Below are 19,621 nucleotides of genomic sequence, written 5' to 3' on the forward strand. Positions count from 1 at the left end.
TTAGGGGTGGCTGAAGACTTTTGCACAGTACTGTATGAAGCACTATGAAACATCAGAAGTGATCAATAGCTCACAGACAATTTAAAAACTGCATGAAATGATGTGTGGAACGCTAAACCCAACGTTTTACTACATAATGAGATGTTTATTTTACACTACTGTAGCAGCTGCCTTCACAGGCAAACAGTTTACAAAATCATCCTAGTGCTAGTGCAGTCATTTACAAGACATCAGGGGGCAGTGAAGTGCACATTAACAGTAGAAACTTTTTCACATGGCTTCTAGTTCTGCTTGATGGGTCATATCTGTGAAGACTCCAGCCACAGTGAGGAGCTCTTTACTCGCGCCTGCTGAGAGTCCTGCTTCAGCAGCGCCGTCACTGCGCCCTCTATCTTTGACATCCATACTCTCTGGTGGGGAAAAAATGTTTAAAAGAGAAATATCAGATTTACCAGTTTGAATAACTGATAATATTATAAATTGTATAGCTTATTATTTCTTTGCAATGTTTGTTGCTGTAAGCTGTCCTAAACAGCTTCACACAAGTAAGATTAAACAATACAGAAATGTATTTTTATTTTCCTATACATTGTTCATCTAAACCAAAATAACAGAAACCTTTAAAAAGATTAAATGTCTAGCTATGAATTTTTACTATAAATAAATCTGAACAGACATGCATACAAACTGAATTTAGAAATCATTTTAATTATTTTAGCTTCACTTTTAGGGCTCTGTAGAGTTCACATCTTGCACTGATGTTTTGCACAAGGCAGAAATGTTTGGATAAACTTATGACACATTGTCCTTCTGAACATAATGTGATCTGTGTCCTGCATGCTCTCTTTGGAAACATTTCAGGTATTCACAGTTGAATTGATCTACCTTGACAGCCTCTGACGCAGCTTGCAGGATGAATGCACCAATACACTGTTGGTAGCGGTTCTGGTGCATTACTATGAAAGAATGAGGCAACCCCGATGCTGTCAAGAAAGTACAAATGCTTTCATTTAATAACACCAATGCACCACATGGTATGCAAACATAAACAGAGAGACGTGACCTAGAAGGATATTTTGATTCTGTTGACTGCTTTGCTACGATGTGCTACAAACATGTGTTCTATTAAAAATGGGTTTAGAGCTAGAAAACTCAATTAGTTGAATCTTAACAATTTTACTTACAGGAGGCATTAAGTTGATCGATGTTTCTAAGTTGGAGTCGATCCAGAGAGATTGGCTGGTCGAGAACCGTGAAGGTGCATCCCTCCTTCAGCATCTGATCCAGCTCCAGGTTTTTCAGAGGATTCTGCTCTGGACCTATGGACCTCTGCACAGGATGTCAGGACATTTATATGAAGTTATGAGGGATATGTAGTTAAGGCATCCTTGCACTAAATATCTATCACTAGCCTAGGTTAGAGTGAGGAAAGGTTAAAGAGTGACCCACCTTCTTGTTTCTCTTTATCTTTGTAATCAGCAAGAATTCATCAAAGAGGAACATATAGACCTCTATGAGCTTTGCGTTCTCTGGGAATTAACCACAGAAAGACGGCGTAAAGTTTTTAGTCAATTCGAAGCAGGAAGCGTGTGAAATGTGTTGGATTTATGCCAGCTGACACACCTGTGAGGACGAGTTTCCCTTCGTGCAGCAGACTCCTGTGAGAAATCAGATTATCCAGTGTGACAGCCTTCAGAAGATGTTTCAGATTCTGAAAGAAAAGCAGCGAGTCACATTAGAAAACATTTTCACCTTTTAGCGCTTTTCAGACACATCGGTCTTTCCATTAATCTGACAGCAACTCAGCATGTTGGCTTCTGAATGAACACCCTGGCCCTCTACTAGTAACATGTACATATCACTTTAAGCATAGCACGTCTTAACTGCATACCATTGGATTAATAAATAGGTATGCGCATGATAGCGAAAGAGCAAGTCACTCGTGTCTAATTTAAGATGCATCTTCGGTATTTCAAATCCAGATGAGCTGTCTATGTGAGAGCTAGAGGTAGCTGCTGCAAACAGGTAGCACACAATCACAAACATGTTCACATAAACAGATGACAATGGTGGAAAGAACTAAATGTTCAAAACTGTGGTCACATTTAACTACGGTTACATGCTGACACTACCAGTACCACGGATGCAAATAAGTATTGTCAGCACTGACGATAGTTAAATGCTCACAATACTTATATGCAACAAGTCATTTACATGTATGACTTACACATCGCAGCTCTCTACCACTGCTATCTGTGTTCACTTCAGTTCAGGTTTGTTTATATAGCACCATATCACAATAGTCCTCCTCAAGGCAATTTATACTTTACTATATAACTTACAATGTAAAAGCAAAGACTACAACAATTATACAGTCCCCCTACGAGCAGGCACTTAGGAAAAGCTTTCTGTTAACAAGAAGAAACCTCCGGATCAGAACCAGGCTCACAGAGGGGCAGCTATCAAGGAACTGGTTCACGGTGAGGAGAAAGAGAAGAGAAAAAACTGACAGGACAAAACACAAATTTGTGAGAACGCGTCACAGTGTATGACAGGAAATCTCCCAGAAGTCTGTAGCAGCAAAACTAAAAGGTGTTTCAGGGTCACCTGATCGAGCAGCAACTATAAGTTTTATCAAAAAGGAATGTTTTAATCACTTTAGAAGGTATCTGTCTTCCAAATACAAACTGGGAGGTGGTTTCACAGCAGAAGCTCTTTCCCCATACAACTGTTGGGTGGACTGGTCCCATTAAAACAAAAGGGAAAAAAATAAGTGCATTTACACACATGCAAGTTTCTCTCCTCTGGTGTCTGAGTCTTTCTGTTTCACAGTGTGCTCTGCACCTGGATGACAGACTTATTATCTTAGTATAAGTGCTATGAAATCAAGCTATCCAAAAAAAGAAAATTAACTGTCTTCTTTTCACTGCTCTCACTTACACCAAGTGTTTGCTACTCTTTCTGTTTCACTCTGTATGCAAAGCCCGTTCCCTTGCCACATGTACGGCAGAGAGGAGAGAAAGTGAAGATAAAATAACTACAGATGAAGAGAATTCAAACAGAAGTGTTAATCCACCTACAATGACAGGGAAGAAACACTGTCTTGTAAAAAGAAGAAGAAGAAGAAGAATAGTGCTGCTGTCATCCTCCCATTCAAATTGAAGCTAATATTTAAAGATGTGACACTGAACTACTAGCAAATGACACAGTGCACTGTAAAAAACTTTGGTTAACTGTAAAACTCTAAATACTGCTATTCAGTGCTTTTCAGATCTGATTTTCTGATAATTTGATCAGTTTATTTGATGATAATCAGGCACTGGAGGATAAAGTGTTGGCACATCTGTGTGACACTTTGCTCTTTCAACACAGTTCCTGAAGACACAAACACACCCAAATAGCAATATATACACAAACACAGGACAGACCTCAGGGATGAAAGCACGCTTGTCCCTCTCCCATACAGGCAGCCAAACCAGGGCATCTCTCAACTGTTTCACTTTCTGGTAGTTATCCAGCCATTTGACCTTTCCTTCTAAATCACCTGTAAACAGAGAAGACAGGCGACTGAATGTCATTAAGGACAAAAACGGGTCCTCAGACTCAAATTGATCACTGGCAACTTCATTCATGTCTGACACGTCACACAAAACTCCTGCTACATTTCCTATACCTTTTATTTTACGTAACATACACCTACGTAAAATATGCATTTTTATAATGTACCAAAGTGGATAATGAACTTGATTACCTTCATTTACAATGCTATACAATGATGCCATACGTGGGCGTGACCATATCGTGAGAGATTTCAGCTGTCTCTGCTTTTACAGTAAATATCCCCCACACCCACAGAGGACTTTGGTCTACACATCCTAGCTGTGATTACAATACTCATTGTCACCTACGCTTTACACAATCATAACCTTTTAAAAGGTGTGGTAAAACACACCTTTTTAATGGTTATGGGACAGGGTTTAATTAAAGATTTCTGAACCCCGAGCTGTTTCGTTTGGTACGGTTATTTGTTCAACACGGCAACATGACATTGAGTTGAACGGCTGCAGAACATTTCCCACAGCCTGTCCTTCCAGTTATATAATAAACCGCCAAAACAGGTCTGCAAGCAGAGGCTTGCAGTGAAAAATAAATGGTCAAGGCCTCCTGGCTGATATCCAAAGCATGCAACCTGTGTGCTGACAGGCACTGATACTAGCTGGCCTGTTTATGTTGACAGACTTACGTCCACTTAAAAAGCCCTTCTATCTAGATATGTTGGTAAACCACCAGGAGGCAAACACCTCAAGAGGCGTGCTGAAGAAACACATGAGTCATGATCAGCTGATTAACATTACTCAGACGCCTGACTCAAAACATTCATTTTGCAAGGTGACAAGACCTGTGCAGAGTGCTTTAATTTAGCAGGACTGAAACAGTAAAAGCTTATTTAGCCAAGCAGAGTCTCCTAATGAGGTCAGCCGAAATCTGTATCAAAAGGAGAGCATTTTGATAACAGAAGGGAATTTTCGAATTCAGTGCTCACATATCGATTTGTCCACTTGTTCTGCTATAAGTTCCAGCCCTCGGGTTTCGTCCTCCTTCTGACATCTTTTTGCGATATTCCGCAACAGCAGCGGGTATCGAGTTAGCCTCTGCAGCGGTGCCACCAGCAGGTCACGCAGGTGAAGCCTTCGGCACTGCTCGCTCCTCTCACACCACTGAGGAGAAAAAAGGAGGGACAAAGAATGGGTACAGTGACAGAACGAGTGAGGTCAAATGTTTGAAAGGACTAGGGAAGGAGGGAGAAGATGGGCAGTGAAATGCCTGTGAGAAGAAATTACGTGTAAGACCAAAACACAATGACAGTCCCAGCAAGCACGCCAGCATGATGACAGGGAAAGTTACACAAGGTACAAACGGTGACATTCCTCCCATTGGCAGGCCGCTGTGACACTGAGCTGATTGTTTGCTATTTGGGCACCAATGCTCCTGTGAGTCCTCTCTCACATTGGCACACAACACCTGCTGCATTGTCATGGTACACAGCGTCCTTCCCACTGTGCTGACTGGCACGCTCACACACACACAGACACACACCAGTAAGACCTCTCCTGTACCTTCACGTAAGTCCCAAAGTCCTCTCTGGGCTTCAGACTGTCCAGATACAGAAGAGCCGTGGAGTAGTTGAGGCAATACGTCTGCAGGCAGTGGCATATGCTCTCCTGGAAAGCCTGCCAGCAGACAGTAGTGTTAGACAAACACTGGGATACAGGCTGCTGGGTCGCATCAGCTGTTAAGCTGCAGATAAACATATCGTAAAAAAGCACAAAGAGGATGCCGCATGCACACATGCACACATGCACACACAAAAAGGTCCAGTGTGTGTTTGTAATGGCATACATGCGTCTAAGATTGTCCTGTGATGTTTCTGTTAAACTTTTAATAATTTTATGTAATTTTAACTAGAGTTAGGTAACCTTTTCCCTTCTCAGCGAGCTTTGAAGATGCCATATTTTCAACACGCTCTTGTCATGAGAGAAAGGAAGATGGAACAGATAATAACAAAGCACATACTTAGATTTCAAAGTACAGTTTAAATGCAAGCGTGCTAAATTTGGTCAGTAAGAGCATCGTGATGGCCGTCCTCTTTTCTAAAAAAGTAAAGTCAGCTGTGTATTTGTGTTCTCATAAAAACATCTGAATTAAGGGGACACTTTCCCGGGCATGCTTGATTATTGGACTATAAGACTGTGTGGAATGTGGTTTGTCCATGTGGGCAGCTAGAAATCTAGTCAAGCTTGAAGGTGTCAATTTTAGAGCAGGAGCTTCTCTCAGTCCATGGTGATGTAAAACGCTTGTGCAGTTACCAGTTCATAGCAGGCTGGAGCCTCGGTGGTTCCTAAGTTGTTCTTGAACATTCTAAACAAATTCCTCTCATGTGGCTATGCTTAAAGGCCAGGTATGTGCCAACAAACCAAGCAATTTAAATGAACTCTAATTCCACCCTGACGAGCGATTAAATATCTGTATGTGTATTTTTAATCCTGTGTGGATTAGAGAAAATCCAAAATAAAGTCCAATTTATGTACCCAGTTCTTGTTTTTGAAGTCATTAAAGATATATGCTATACAATCAGCCTACCCTGGAAAATGAACAGTCCAAAGAAATCATAAAAGCCCAAAATTACCAAAAAATGATCAGTGTACTTAAATGTTTGACCTCAACTGTACGAGAATATTACATTTTGGCTTTTCTGCACATTATATCAAGTCCAGCTGATCCTTAATAGCTAGAAGAAAATAAGAATGCTTCCCAAATAAGAGCTTAAGGTTAATAAATTCAAACTATGCAGCTATTTTTCAAGTCTTTGAAAAAAAAAAGCTGTTTATGAAAATACTTTGAGGATTATATAATAATTAATCCAGATGAGCATATCATTCATACTTTTTCTATCTATTTTGATTGTCTTATCAGTGGACTAGTGAACACTGCTGTCACAGAGTCCAAATGTGAATCAAACTTGCCTTCCCCAGCAGATCCAGCAGGGTGGGACTGCCACCCTCAGTAATCTCCAACATGTTCTTGATAACGCGGAGGAGGCTCTTTAGGAAACCTGAGCTCACCTGGAGCAGAAAACAGTGTTAAATGTCACCACAGGGCCATGTGACATTTTTATAATATCACCGAGGTATTATGTTAAGATAATTGTTAACAAAGGTTTTTTACACCACATTATTTTTTGCTGACCATTAAATAAGATTTAAATAAAAAGCTAGCATTTTAAAATAATACAGCTGTAACGACTCATCATTAGCTCTTTCATAGTAACCTTATGTTGATGTGACACAAAACCATGTTGTTTTAAGGATATGAAAGCAACTGTTGTTAAAAATTATTTACATAAACTCCTCATGCAAATGATTTGCATCATTTCTCACCAGGCAAAGCTCATTGAGATTCGCAAACAGCCTCCATGAGTCAATATCAGTCAGGCAGTTTGTCAACTGCAGGTTTGTGAGCGTAGCCGAAAACACCTGAGAGGCACAAACAAAGCAGAAAGAGAATAGGTTCAAGGTCTCTCTCATGCCAGCATTAAATTTCAAATCCAGTGCTGGAAAGACGGGAAAATCCAAAGAGACTTTTACACGAACTCCAAAGGCGGGAATTCAGTGAGAAGAATACAAAGAAGCAGGTGTTCAGTTTCATTTGGGTTTGGTCTATTTATTTGTGATCCTGTGTGTGTTTCTGTGATTGTGTGTATGTGTGCATTGTGAGGCTCTGTAGGGAAAGAGTCACCTCTTTGAGAACCATGAGTTGATCCATGAAGTAAACACACTCGCTGGTGAAGAGCTCCCAGATGGTCTCTTGTCTCTTGAAGCCCTGAGGGTCAGAGGAAGCACTGACCTGGGAAGACTGGTCTTGCAGGAACTCAGCCAGAGAGTAGTCCTGCTCACAGATACACAAAAAGACAAGAAGCTATAACTGAAAGTAAAGGCTGCATCCTCCACAGAAATCTCAGCAAACATGTTTATTTTATGGCTGTAAATTTCCAAATGCCACTATTATAGATTCAGGAGTACATCAGTGTTTGTTTGTGTACATATACAGGTTGACTTGTGTAGTCACTGCCTAGAAATTCTGGTGCTTACACAGTCTGTGTCATTCAAACATTGTAGGAGCTTCCATGTAACTGTCATCTTCTCATTTCTGAGTCATCTGGCAAACACTGAGTTGTATTTGACTTGGGAATCTGGATCGCTAAGCCTGGATCACAAAGTCACTGAACGTACAGAACCAACACGATGATTTACAAAACAAACAGCAGCTAATAGAGCTCATTTCTTGCCTTATATCTCTGAAGCTCCGAGTTTCTCCAGTCTTGAATCTGTGTAGTAGAGAGATATTTCTCAATATCTGAAACCGTGCATGTCTGCGGCTTGCCTTTACTCTGAAAGGAAAAAAAAAAAATTAGGCAACACATTAGGCAGATTTTTAGGGCTGTGCACTAGCCAAGAAAAAAGGGTGTGTGCCTAATTGTTGTTAATATCTGTTCACATAACAACCCAGCAGTTTCAAAAACTAAATTAACAAGTTTGGCTCAAGTTCTGCATTTCAAGTGTTGACCAATTACAAAAAGCTGTGTGGGCCAAAAGGGATAAGAGGAAACACACTAATCTGCTTTGGGAAGTGGGTCAGAGAACAATGTCCAAACCAACTGCTCACTCCTAAAACAAAGTACATCAAAACAAATTACAAGCACGCCACTGGCACCAGTCACACACATCGATGACTAGCAGAAATACAAATGCACTTACCGTACTACGCCTCGAAAAAGGCCACTTTGACTTCTTGGTATCTGTAAAAGTTGTGACAGTGAAAAGAAGCGTGAGCATTTTAAGTTATACGCACATGACAGTGCCAATCACAGCTTACTGAAAATGTCAAAAAAATCTTTTATTTTTTGTAAAGTGACCACCACAAATTCTGTCCTTTTGCTTTTTTAAATTCTAGAAATACAAATAATGCTCCCTTTATGACACAACAACACTAGACTGATGTCTATTCATAACTCTATATAGCACTTTCTACAGATTATCTCTAGTCTGTCTGTTTTATAGGTGTGTAGATAAAGTTATAAACCACACTTTTAGTAAAGATGTAATAATAAAATAAGATGTAACTTACAATAATCTTGACTTTGAATAAATTTAACGCTATAAAACCATTAACTTCATTATAAAAAAGTAATTATAGTCATTAATGAACTTAGTTTGAGGTTTGAAATTCAGCTAAAAAACAAACTTTTATTAAAGTACTAAATTAAACATTTAGTCAAAGTAGCTTTCAAGTATTTCAGTAATCAATAATGGTAGGGGAAAAACATTTTGCAGTATTTTCGTAGTATTTTTACTTGCATCTAAACAGGAATACCAAATAAATATAATTTAGTCATAAATTTAAATAGTCTGAGAATACTATAAACAGGAAGGCTCATCTCATGCACCATCATCTGACATAGCGTTAGCCGAGCAAACTTAATTGATATCAAAGTGATTAGCAGATTGACTCGGCATTAGGGTAACATTTATGGGAGGTTTTATTGATGGTGTTGGTATGCTTAGCAACCTCATTTTGCAGCCAAAAGACATAAGTGAAGTGAGATAACTTTATCTTTGTGTTACTGGATAAAACAGGCACGGATGTAATTAGCAGATACTCAGGATATCGCATGCCTAAAAATTGCGATGATATTGTATGGTGGCGTGCCTGGTGAGTCCCACGTCTAAAAATAAAAAGTTCATGGAAATTCAGTAAGTAAACTGAAAAAAAAATCTAACTGTTGTGCACACATTTGAGTCGATCACCATAACAACAAGAAAGGACACGATACAACCAAGCAGGAAGCAGGAAGTTCATTTTGCTGTGAAGCATTACAACAATAGACATATTGACTCAATAACAGACACATACTAGTTCATGAGCAAGCATCACCTAAACAGAGGGCAGACTGCAATCTGCTGGGACTGACAGAGGTACCTGTGAAGTTTGAGTCATTTAGTAAGTCAGCTGCTCCATTGGACACGAAAAGATCTCCTGGAGAAACATCCAAGCCGGGCAAACTCACGACAACGGAGCTCCGTCTCCTCTGATAAAGCCTGAGGACACAAAAGCGGACAGGTGGACAATTTAAGATGGAAAAAAATCCAAATACGCAAACAAAGAAAAGACAAAACAACCAAAGAAACCAAAAACTAGTTCTTCATACTAAGAAGAAAAGCTCATCAGACATCAGAAATTTACAGTTGAATGATTATTACTCCATTGTAAGTGTATTATATTCTAAAAGAATGGAAATCATACAAGCAACAGGAAATTACAGAATTCCTACTTGTGGTTTTACATTGTTGGGATACCACTGAAATACCATCCGCATTGTGCAGCAACCCGGCGATTAACATAGGATAAGTGTTATGTGTCTGATTATCCGTGGATAGATGCTTGTTAATGGATCGCCCTATTTGTGTGGAAGGAGGCAAGCTGTCAATATGTGCCAGTTATAATCCGCTTGGTCTGCTTTTCATAGTTAGTAACTGAGGCATGGCTGTGGCTGGAAAAACACAGGCCTGCCTCTCAGCCTCAGGCAGGGCTTAAACGGCCACTGTTCTCAAGTGTTTTGACTTATCCTCTGCTGCTGCTGCACTTCTGGGATTACTGCTGAAAGCAAAAATGGACGTTCACATGTTGAAATTAAAAACTAAAAGCCCAGTGATAAATCTTCATAAGCAATGGAAGCTGACCCTGGAATACGCAGGCTAAATATCTAGAAAGGGCACGGCCATGGAAATGTTTTCATTTGTTGTAAAAGCCCAAAAGGAAGAACTTGATTGGTGACAGCATGACATTAAACCGTCCCAATGCTAAATAGACAACTGCAGTCATTAAACATGACTGCATACAGCCATAAAAAAGGACACAAAGTAGCCAGACGAGCTGGTTCTGCTAAAGCTAAGGCTCACTTTGAACACGCTGACACTGATCGACAAGCGATCAGTGACCCACGTCAACACTCTGCGGTTTGGCTTTTAAATATTTTAGTGCCTTTGACTTCAAAAAGGACAATTTAAGCAGGAATCAGTAGTAATGAAAGTAACAGATTAAGGGCAGATAACAGCAACACACAATGTGGCTAAAAACCATAAGGAAGTGTGACTGACAGATGAGGGCTAATGCCCCTGTTTAGATTGACAATACAATACAGTGGAGCAGAAGTAAAAGCAAGGGGAAGAAAATGCAGGAACAATTTATGTAAAACTTCTTCATTAGATTGAAGGAGGAAGTGTTCTTCCCCTCACGGCAAAACACATCCCCTCACACAGGACCTGCATTCTTGCTGCTGTGCCTGCACAGTTGCAAAAGTACCCTACGAGACTAATTCGAGTGCACACGTAGGCCACATGGCTGCAGGGCCAACTCGTACACTTGGAGGATAAGTCAGTCTACAACTGAGCGGGGGTAACCTGGTACGTTTTTCCTCTAGGACACTTTTGTTCAACTGTGAAAGCACCAACTGTTCTTCGCTCTCACTGGATGGGCCTTTTTCTTCCTGGTAAACTGATACGACACCCACATCCAGATCAATGTAAAGATGCTGAACAGAGAGACAGATAACAGTCGGCAGTAGCACCTGAGCAATGTAGGGGACATGTGGCACGAAAGGTACGATTACCTCTTCATACCAGGCCAGTGTCGCCTTGCAGTTCATTCCACAGCATCCTCACAATGACATCCTGTTGGTTTGTGGCAGCTCAGAAAGCTTTCTCTTTGTCCGCCTCTCTGCTACAGAGAGCACTTGTAAAAATGGCTGCTTTGTTCATGCATAACAAGAGAAATAATGATGCTCCCAAACAAGACTGTCCCAACCAAGGCTCGCAAAGGCCCGGTCACTGTAAGAGGCACAGTGCCAGGGTGTAATTACAGGGACAATAGCTGCCTAATTATCCGGTGAGGGGAAGAGCCTGGACGCCTATTAGGAGGGGTGTGGGCGGCAGTAAGGGAAAACAGCCTTAATGAGCGTTTGTCTAGCCCATACATAACCATAGGACTCTCAAAACTTAACCCACCAAGCTTATGAAGCATTAACAAAGACACGAGTGACAATGAGTGCACAATAGGGATCCTCAAAGCAAAGGTCCAATCATCCTCGCTTGCTCTCAAGCACCAAGAGAGCACACAACTCAGAGGCACTCTGACCTGTTGTAGCTCGGATTTTGGGTTGTTTTTGTGAGCGGGTGAAACAGAAGGACAAAAACAAAAAAAGAAACCATATGTGACAGCTGTATCCGTTCCAGGAAGAGTTTTACGACAGGGTAACACAGACAACATGCAAAACAGTCCAAGGTACACTTACCTATCATGGCAGGGTTCCTTCTCCTGTAAGAAAAAAGAACTTTGTTAGTGACCTCATCTTTCCAAATCAGCAGTTATACTACACGCCACATCGACACTGTCTCGCTCCACAGTCAGGACCAAGCAGAGGGTTCACAGACCTCCTGCCGCTAACAACACCACTATATCACTTTCAAAGACATTCAAATTTGAATCAGTATTTTAAGTGGTCGCTTGCATTCAAAAGCCTCTGATATTGGAGGAGAATGCCGGTGCTCTATTGAGGATCGGCTCGCTTGAATACCGTGAGCTGATGAATAGATCTCCCCATTATCTTTTTCCATCGCTCACTGACCCCTCCATTATTAGGTGACTGCTGACTGCGGTGAATAGGGGCCCGAGGAGAGCACTTCCCAGGGCTCTCCAGGCAGTGGGCTTGGTCAGAGCTGTCAGTGCATGTAACTGCTGATTCATTTGCTGTCAAAAGCTTGCATTGTGAGTGACCACTGCGGGAGGCAAGGCCGATTGAGGGAATGAAGGTTTTCCTCAAGGAAGGAATGTGTAACCATTTAATTTTTAGACTTTGCCAAAAAAGAAAAAAAATCTGCATTAGATTACAGGAAATTTATGTGTGGTGATGGGGAAGAGGTTGGTGTGAAGGTTATGAAAAATCGTCTTTTTCCTGAGTAAATATGCAAACACTAAATTTACAAATACGTGGTAAAAGCTCACCTGAACTTCATCCTCAGGAAATCCATTGTCTTTAATGAGAAAAGGATGAGCACTGTGACATTCTTGTTCCACAGAAGTGATACTGTTGTCAAAAGTCTTTGATCTATGCGATCTGCTTTGCTGTTGGCCTGAGGATGACACTGGCTGATGATCGGCCTCCCCGTCAGAGAGTGGGCTCGCTGCAAGAGGTGAATTTACTCGGTGTCCTGGTGACAGGGGACTTATGGGGGATCCCGTGCTTGCAGATGATGGCTCTTCCTGGGTGCTCCCCATCCTGTGAGGCTCTCTAAAATCTATCTGAGGACGTCGGGTGCTCCTCATCCTCCTCAAGGTGGGAGATGTGGAGATACGTCCAGGAGCCTGGCGGTCAAACTGAAAGAAAGGTGGAGCCGAGTTGTCTGGGTTTACCAAAGACAAATGTCTCATTTTGGAGTGTGTCCGTTTGAGATCTATGTGCATTATGACTGGGTTACTGGTCTGGCTCTCTTTGTGCTGAAAAGATGGCGAGTCCGTTTGCGTCTCAGCATCCGCCACACCTGTTGTGACAACTTCATTTTCAGCCCATTCAATGTAGCTCCAGTCCAGCTTCTGTTCATTGTCCGTGTCCTTATCCTGCAGAATGACGTGCTTTAGAGAAGACATTGTAACCTCAAAGGCATTGTAGGGCTGCATAGATCAGGAAAGGTGTAATCTTATAGTCTGATTTTTTTTCTCCTTCCACTCGAGCTCAGATGATAATCCTGCATTCCAGTCACTGTTCACATCGCTTTACTTCTCCTGATTCTGCTGGGAAAAGATGCGAGTTAGTCATTAGAAAAAAGCAAATGAAACCAGGCACAAGCCTATATCCAAAAATTAGTTTTAAAAGGTCAGCTGGCACTAAAGAAGCCCTGAAAATACATCGTGTGTTTATATAGTTTACGATACAGATGGAGTAGCTCACATATCCAACAGCAGAGTCACAGCACAGTGTGGCAATAGAGGTCTTGGCAATGTGGCGCTAAAGAGGCCATGCACCTTGCACTACCGCTACTGACTCAGGTTACCATCTGCTCCTGCTTTTGCATATTGATGTAGCCTTTCTCCTTTTTACTATTCCGTTGTCCTAATGTACTACAACACTGCCTTTCACTGTTTACTCAGAGCCGAAAGAGCAGTTAACTCGGCACGTCCACGAGCGGACAAAGGTTAAGGGAATAAAGACAAAAAAGTATCGATTTAACCACATCAACGATTTATCTTAATAAATAAACGCGTTAACGTGAAGAGTGAGACCGCACATGCGTCGAAAGAGGGAAAAAATTAACAAGCCTGGTTTACTTTCATCCTCCGGTGCCTCGCGACCACTCGGACCGACAGCTCGCGGTGAAGGCTGACCGAGGGGAGTCCTGCTGGATGTCTGGATACAAGGCCGAATATTAAGTTATTTCTTATTTGTTCCTCCAGAGTGGAGCTCCTACTGCTGGTCCGTGTAGAGAGAAGTGAAGGAGGGAGTGGAGCGTTTCATTGTTCAGAGCTGTGAAAGGTGCGACTGCTCTGCTCTGCGCTCTCTCTCTCCAGCCCAGTATGTCACACACAAGTTACACGAAGCCACCCGGTCAGCGTTTGCCTCACTAGTACACCTCGTGTTAAATTATTGCCACCTACCTCTGTAACATGCGCAGTTCATTCAGATGCCTCAACTTTTTGGTAAGTGTAAGGATATAGACCACAACTGTGGATGTATTATTGTAAGCAAGTATCAGAAATTAATATCATATTAATTTCCATTAGAGACACTAGTTTTAGGTCTATGTATATTTAAAATAGTGTAATATTTAAAATATAATTTAGTTTGTTTTTTCTGATGCTAGATTTTTTAAAACCACTGGTTTTGATAAAAACAAGTCCAGGATTTTTTCCCCCCCAGTCGGTGGAATAAAAATTTGTCAGCATAAAGTGCTGCTCCCAATTATGTTTATTCAGTTTAGGCTGTTAGCCTGTCACTGCCTGTGTGCCAGCATCAAATTAAGAAGAGCCTAACATTATGCAACCCACTCATTTCTTCTAGTTTCAGAAATAATCTTCATAATTTTTTTGTGTTATTACCATTATTATTTTAGTTATTAGTTAGCTTTGAATTGCACTGAAACACCACGAGGAACCAGTTATTGAAACCAGTATGAAACAGCAGTCGGTGGTGTTTATATTTAACACAGAGAAAGTGAGGGGAACAGCTGAATCACCTGTTGGTTCAATGAAGTGAACACTACTGGGCGATGCAGGGCGAATCATCTGAGCTGCATGAGTGACGTTTCCGGAGGAACTCTTTAAGATTGGGTCTTGCGCGCCCCCTGGTGTAAAAGAATGGGTAGTGCATGAAACCGCCACAACTTTTCTTCCTCGTGAGCTCCTGCCACTCTTCCACTGCAGCTGATTTCCTGCTGCTGATTTAACTTTCCCAATAAAATGGGCAAATGACACTTTCATTTTTAAGCAATTTCACATTCATGTGCCATAATGATCGTACATTCAGTATTGATTAAATGTAATTTAACACTATGGTCATAATAATTTTAGTCATTGTAAGAAGTTACTCTCAATAAAATAAAAGCACGGATTAGTTCTAACTCTAACTCTAGGACAGCTGGATGGATCGAGTGTAATGTATCCTTTTTGAGTTGTGAATGACATAATTGTGTATGTTATTACGTTATTAGTACTGATACATAACCATGTTTTAACAGCACCATGGTGGTTTAGTTCAGTGGTTCTTAACCAAATGTAAATAGTTATGGCATAAGAAAGGGTGAACAAAAAGGAACATCAAGCACAAGTTTATATGATTCTTAAAAATATATATTTGTCTTTTTTTGGTTACATATTTTGTAATTTTACATTTTTATCCTCAAAGTTTGGAGGAGAAACATCTAATCAATAGAACTGATAACAAGTAAAAAGACACAAGCCAGAAAGTGTTTTTTAAAATTTGGGAACAACTGCTTTAAAAGTGAACTTTACCCCATAATTACATGCCTATATCCTCACTCATCTACAGTGCAGTTGATCCATCTAAATCAGTTTAGTGACAGTTGGCTTGTTTTAGAGAGAACAGCTGCAGAAATGTCTGAAATCTTCTGATGTGATCTTTTAGATGGCTCTGACCTTGTGAAGCTCGCAGTCACAATGAAGAAACAAATGAGCAAGTTTCATACCAGGTTCTCAAAATATCTGCAGACCTTTTTTCCTTTCTTCTGTCTACATACAAACAAAAGAAACTCTTCTTTTGTTTGTTAGTGAACATAAAAGCTCAATTAAGAGGAGAAACTTTTTTTTTTTTTTTTTTTACCATCTGTCACTCTGGATGGTTTTTCTGCTGACTGATACCAGTGTAGCTCGATAGAAAAAAAAATAGCTCACAGTAGCATTTTTTGGAGTAGCTGGGTCGTAATTTCTACTCCCCCACTCTTTTTATAAATGCAGTTTTTGCTGCTTTTAGCACCAAAAGTTATACGTAACCACAATTTTGTTGTACATGTACAATGACAATAAAGGACACTGTCGTTTGGCTTTTATAAGCTTATTTGAAAAAAAATGTGTAAAAACAAGAAGCTGCTGAAGATGCGAGTCTTTATGAGTGAAGGAGCAGATACTTCAACACAGTCAAACTGTGAAGTTTTGTGAAATCACACAAACATTTTATAGGTTACAAAAGAGTGCAGTACCATGTTTGTCCATTACAGTGCTGAGCAGTCAGAAGTTTGCACTGTGTTGAGACCAATATGAATATTTACACAGAAATGAATAGTTTTGATCAAGATAACAGAGATGACGGGTAGATCCGACAGTCTGATAGTTTGTGATTTATAATGTGGGATCTTTTGTCCAGCTGCGCAACCATACTCATGGCTTGTGCCCAGTTTATAATTTTAATATATTTGAATTACTTTCCCCCGTGTCTGCTATGATACATGTTTACAGGTGTCTTTCCGCACACTTATGCAAGTGCATTTCCTTGTAAAACGCCATTTAATGACTTGTGTTTTTCAGTGCGCCTGCTCTGAGTAAAAACAAAAAAACTTGTCATTGAACGGAATTTGCTCACAGCCGTGACAGCGGCAGTCTCCTCCCCCTGAAGAGTGGATGTGAAGACTGCGGGTCTCTCTGACATACAGGAAGAAGTTGATTAAGTGCAAAAACACAGCGCTTTTCTCAAACTCGCCTGCTTGTTTTTCCTCTTGCGCTTTCACCTTACTCGATCGACTTTGCCGAGCGGCAGATCTGGAAGAATGACGGCGAATCTGATGGCTGATGCCAAACTGGAGGCGCTGTAACGTGTGGATTTGTTCATAAATGGAAAACCAAGAACGAGTGTGAAACATATCTTCGGTGAAAATGCCAGAGCACAGATCCAGTTTTCTTCACATTGGAGACATTGTGTCTCTATACGCGGAAGGCTCGGTGAATGGCTTCATCAGTACTTTGGGGTACGTTCCTCCTTTCTATCTCACTTTCTAATGACTCAAGAGTCCACGGCTTAACCTTCCCGTATGCACGCTTAAAAACTGCTTTCACTTTACATCTGGCATGAACTTCTTCATCTTTATGTTTTATGCAAATCCAACAAGTGAAAACCTAAAGTGCGACCTGCGGTCAAGGCCCATCGGCGCGTAAACTGCTCCTTCTCAGGAAATTCTACACGTTTACGCAAATCTAACAGGAATGCAAACCAGCGTGTTGCCCAGGTACGCTTCGCGAGAGGCTGCGAGCGGATTCTTGTTACTGTGGTCACCAAAATATGGTTCAGGGGCCCAGAGAGAGGCACGAGGAGGTGTCAGGGTGACCAGATTGAGGGAAGAGTAGTTGTTCATTCATTTGACGTTAAGATAAGAAATGTCCAGTGACCCTGAATGCTACTCCTCATGGTAAATAGACCACGTCTAACAAGATAAATTGACACCGAGTGAAGCTCTAGGCTACCTCTTATTTGGATGATGTTCAAATATTTATAGTGTTCACTTAAATAAAGGACTAGACTCTTCCTGTTTAGGTGAAGGAATAAGTGTGCTCTATATGTTGTACATGCTTTGAAGTCATCTCTTTGCAGTCCATGTACAGATTGAAAACGAATCTGGTGGATTGCAAGATAAACATGAGAGGCTGCAAGGTGAGTGTGGGGGCTAAAAAGAAGAAAAACGTTCTAAAGTCATATTAGATATTTAAAACCTTTTCACTGATCCCCGTTTGCTCTTGTCATTTATTGTTAATTCAGTGAAATGATCTGTGAAGTTTGTGGAGCTGCTCATAGATGGTGTTTACTGTGTCATTTTAATGATATTCAGGAATTTATTTATTTATTTTAAAAATGAGGAAATCATTGGTTTTGACTCCTTCCTATGTTGTAGCACTTGCATTTAGTAGATTACTTATCAGTTTTACTTGGTGAAAATAAAACAGCTTTTCTTTGCAAAGCAGTGCAGAAAAAGAAGAAGCTGCACACACAGTTTGTTTGGTTGTCGCCTCTCATGAGCTGAGAGCTTCAGTGCAAGGTGAAATGCCTCGGTGGTTCCGGGTTACACTCTGGTCTCTGAGCCTGCTGAACGAGTGTGGAAACACTGACTGGCCCTGAGGAATGGCTCTGCCCCACCCACGTTCTCTCCTTTTCCCCCACTCTTGTTCTCTCTCCTTTGTCCTGCTTTAAATCGTTCCTGCCAACAGGTACCTCACATCAGATGCTCAGATAATCTGTAGAGTTTTGGAGCAAATAGAGGCCGAACTGTGTGTAACCCTTGAATGCAATGCTGTTTCTTGACTTATCATCTGCTGGTGTGAACCAAGCTGCGATATTTTACTTTTAAATGAAAAGCTCCCATAACTGTAAAGGCGTGTGGTAATGCAAATCGAAGCGACGGCACCCTACATGGTACACAGAGGCTGTAAATTTCAAAAAGCAAAAGTGCACGGCAGCGATTGTTCACGCCTGCTATTGTTGCAAAGGGAAAATAATTAAATTCTTATCAGTTTTTCAATAGCTCACGTAGTTTGACTGGTGCCCTGAGAATTTTATCAAGGACTCTGCTGTGCCAGAGCTCACTCAGGCCCAGAGAGAAGCAGCAAGTAAAGCAAAGAGCCTCCAAGATCCTCCCAGAGCTGCAACCCTTGTCAATGCAATTAAACCTCATCTACCCAACCGTGTCCATGTTTGCATAAAATAACATCAAATCTGTGAGTTCCACACCTTTCATTGCAAACTTGCAAAAGCTGGCTAACCTCCAAGTGACATCACTAACCTGACCTTTTAAGTCTTGCGGTTTAACTGGCAGATTCCCCATATTTTACTGTGTCGTAACAATCAGTCCAGTTTGTTGCAGCTAACAGTAGAAACTGATGCATAGATGCAATACAAAAAACCCAAAACATTTTTACATTCATACCTTTTTACCAAAAGTAAATTCATTGGAAGAGTCTGTTTAATTAGTATGTGTGTGACTCATTTCAGCAAGTTGAAACATGCATTCGTGTTGAAATTGTTCACATGCATCCACTTTTCTTGCAGATGAGTCATTGTTCTGTTGCCCGTCGCTGTTCTTTAAAACATTTAACAGCGGTTACATAGACTTGCTGCCTTGCATTACATGCTCTCTATTTCTTTTTTTTGTCTGTGTTATTTTCTCAGTCGACTAAACACAGGCAATAGCTATAATTAGCTCCTCTGTGTCCAGCCTGCTAGATTTATCTTTGGTTCATGTTTAACTTGGTTACAGAGTGTCAGGCACTGTCAGAGTCTTTCTGTTTGTACTAACGCCCAGCTCTCTGCGGCCCTCCTTATTTATGAGCTTTCCCAGAGAGCCCTTCTCTTTAGCCAGTTAGCCCTGTGATAATGCTTCCTGTTGGGCTCTGTTGTTTCTCATTTAGATGTAACTTTGCTTCCTTCAACTCTGTATCAATACACAGCCTGTAGATTGACTGATTGACTGCCATGACTTAAAAAGGGAAATGGCTCAGCTCTCTTAAGCAGAGCTGC

At 41.0% G+C, this 19,621-nt stretch overlaps 2 protein-coding genes across 6 annotated transcripts in view; one reads left to right on the forward strand and one right to left on the reverse strand.

Moving 5' to 3' along the window:
• Positions 1-120: 120 nt before the first annotated feature.
• On the reverse strand, positions 121-14,184 carry plekhg7 (pleckstrin homology domain containing, family G (with RhoGef domain) member 7). 5 transcript variants are annotated; one of them, XM_063479922.1, is made up of 17 exons: positions 13,939-14,184; positions 12,619-13,401; positions 11,909-11,931; positions 9,538-9,656; positions 8,316-8,356; positions 7,847-7,948; positions 7,297-7,446; positions 6,939-7,034; positions 6,525-6,623; positions 5,118-5,231; positions 4,544-4,718; positions 3,429-3,544; positions 1,624-1,711; positions 1,450-1,529; positions 1,185-1,329; positions 886-983; positions 121-410 (listed from the first exon to the last, which is right to left on the reverse strand). In XM_063479922.1, the coding sequence occupies exons 2-17, from the start codon at positions 13,288-13,290 to the stop codon at positions 300-302; spliced, it is 2,229 nt and encodes a 742-aa protein (XP_063335992.1). In that variant the 5' UTR covers positions 13,291-13,401; positions 13,939-14,184; the 3' UTR covers positions 121-299. The 5 variants fall into 5 exon arrangements, with proteins under 5 accessions (XP_063335992.1, XP_063335991.1, XP_065327464.1 ...); XM_063479921.1 differs by having other exon boundaries at positions 12,619-13,404; XM_065471392.1 differs by having other exon boundaries at positions 13,930-14,184.
• A 2,593-nt stretch (positions 14,185-16,777) lies between these two features.
• The window catches only part of itpr2 (inositol 1,4,5-trisphosphate receptor, type 2), a 60,601-nt gene continuing 57,757 nt past the window's right edge, over positions 16,778-19,621 (forward strand). Inside the window, exon 1 of the mRNA XM_063479925.1 lies at positions 16,778-17,084. Within this exon, the coding sequence (XP_063335995.1) occupies positions 16,993-17,084 (92 nt within the window). The 5' untranslated portion in view covers positions 16,778-16,992. The remainder of the gene's footprint in view (positions 17,085-19,621) is intronic.

Source organism: Pelmatolapia mariae, linkage group LG7 (assembly GCF_036321145.2).
Source record: "Pelmatolapia mariae isolate MD_Pm_ZW linkage group LG7, Pm_UMD_F_2, whole genome shotgun sequence".
NCBI classification, from domain to species: Eukaryota; Metazoa; Chordata; class Actinopteri; order Cichliformes; family Cichlidae; genus Pelmatolapia; species Pelmatolapia mariae.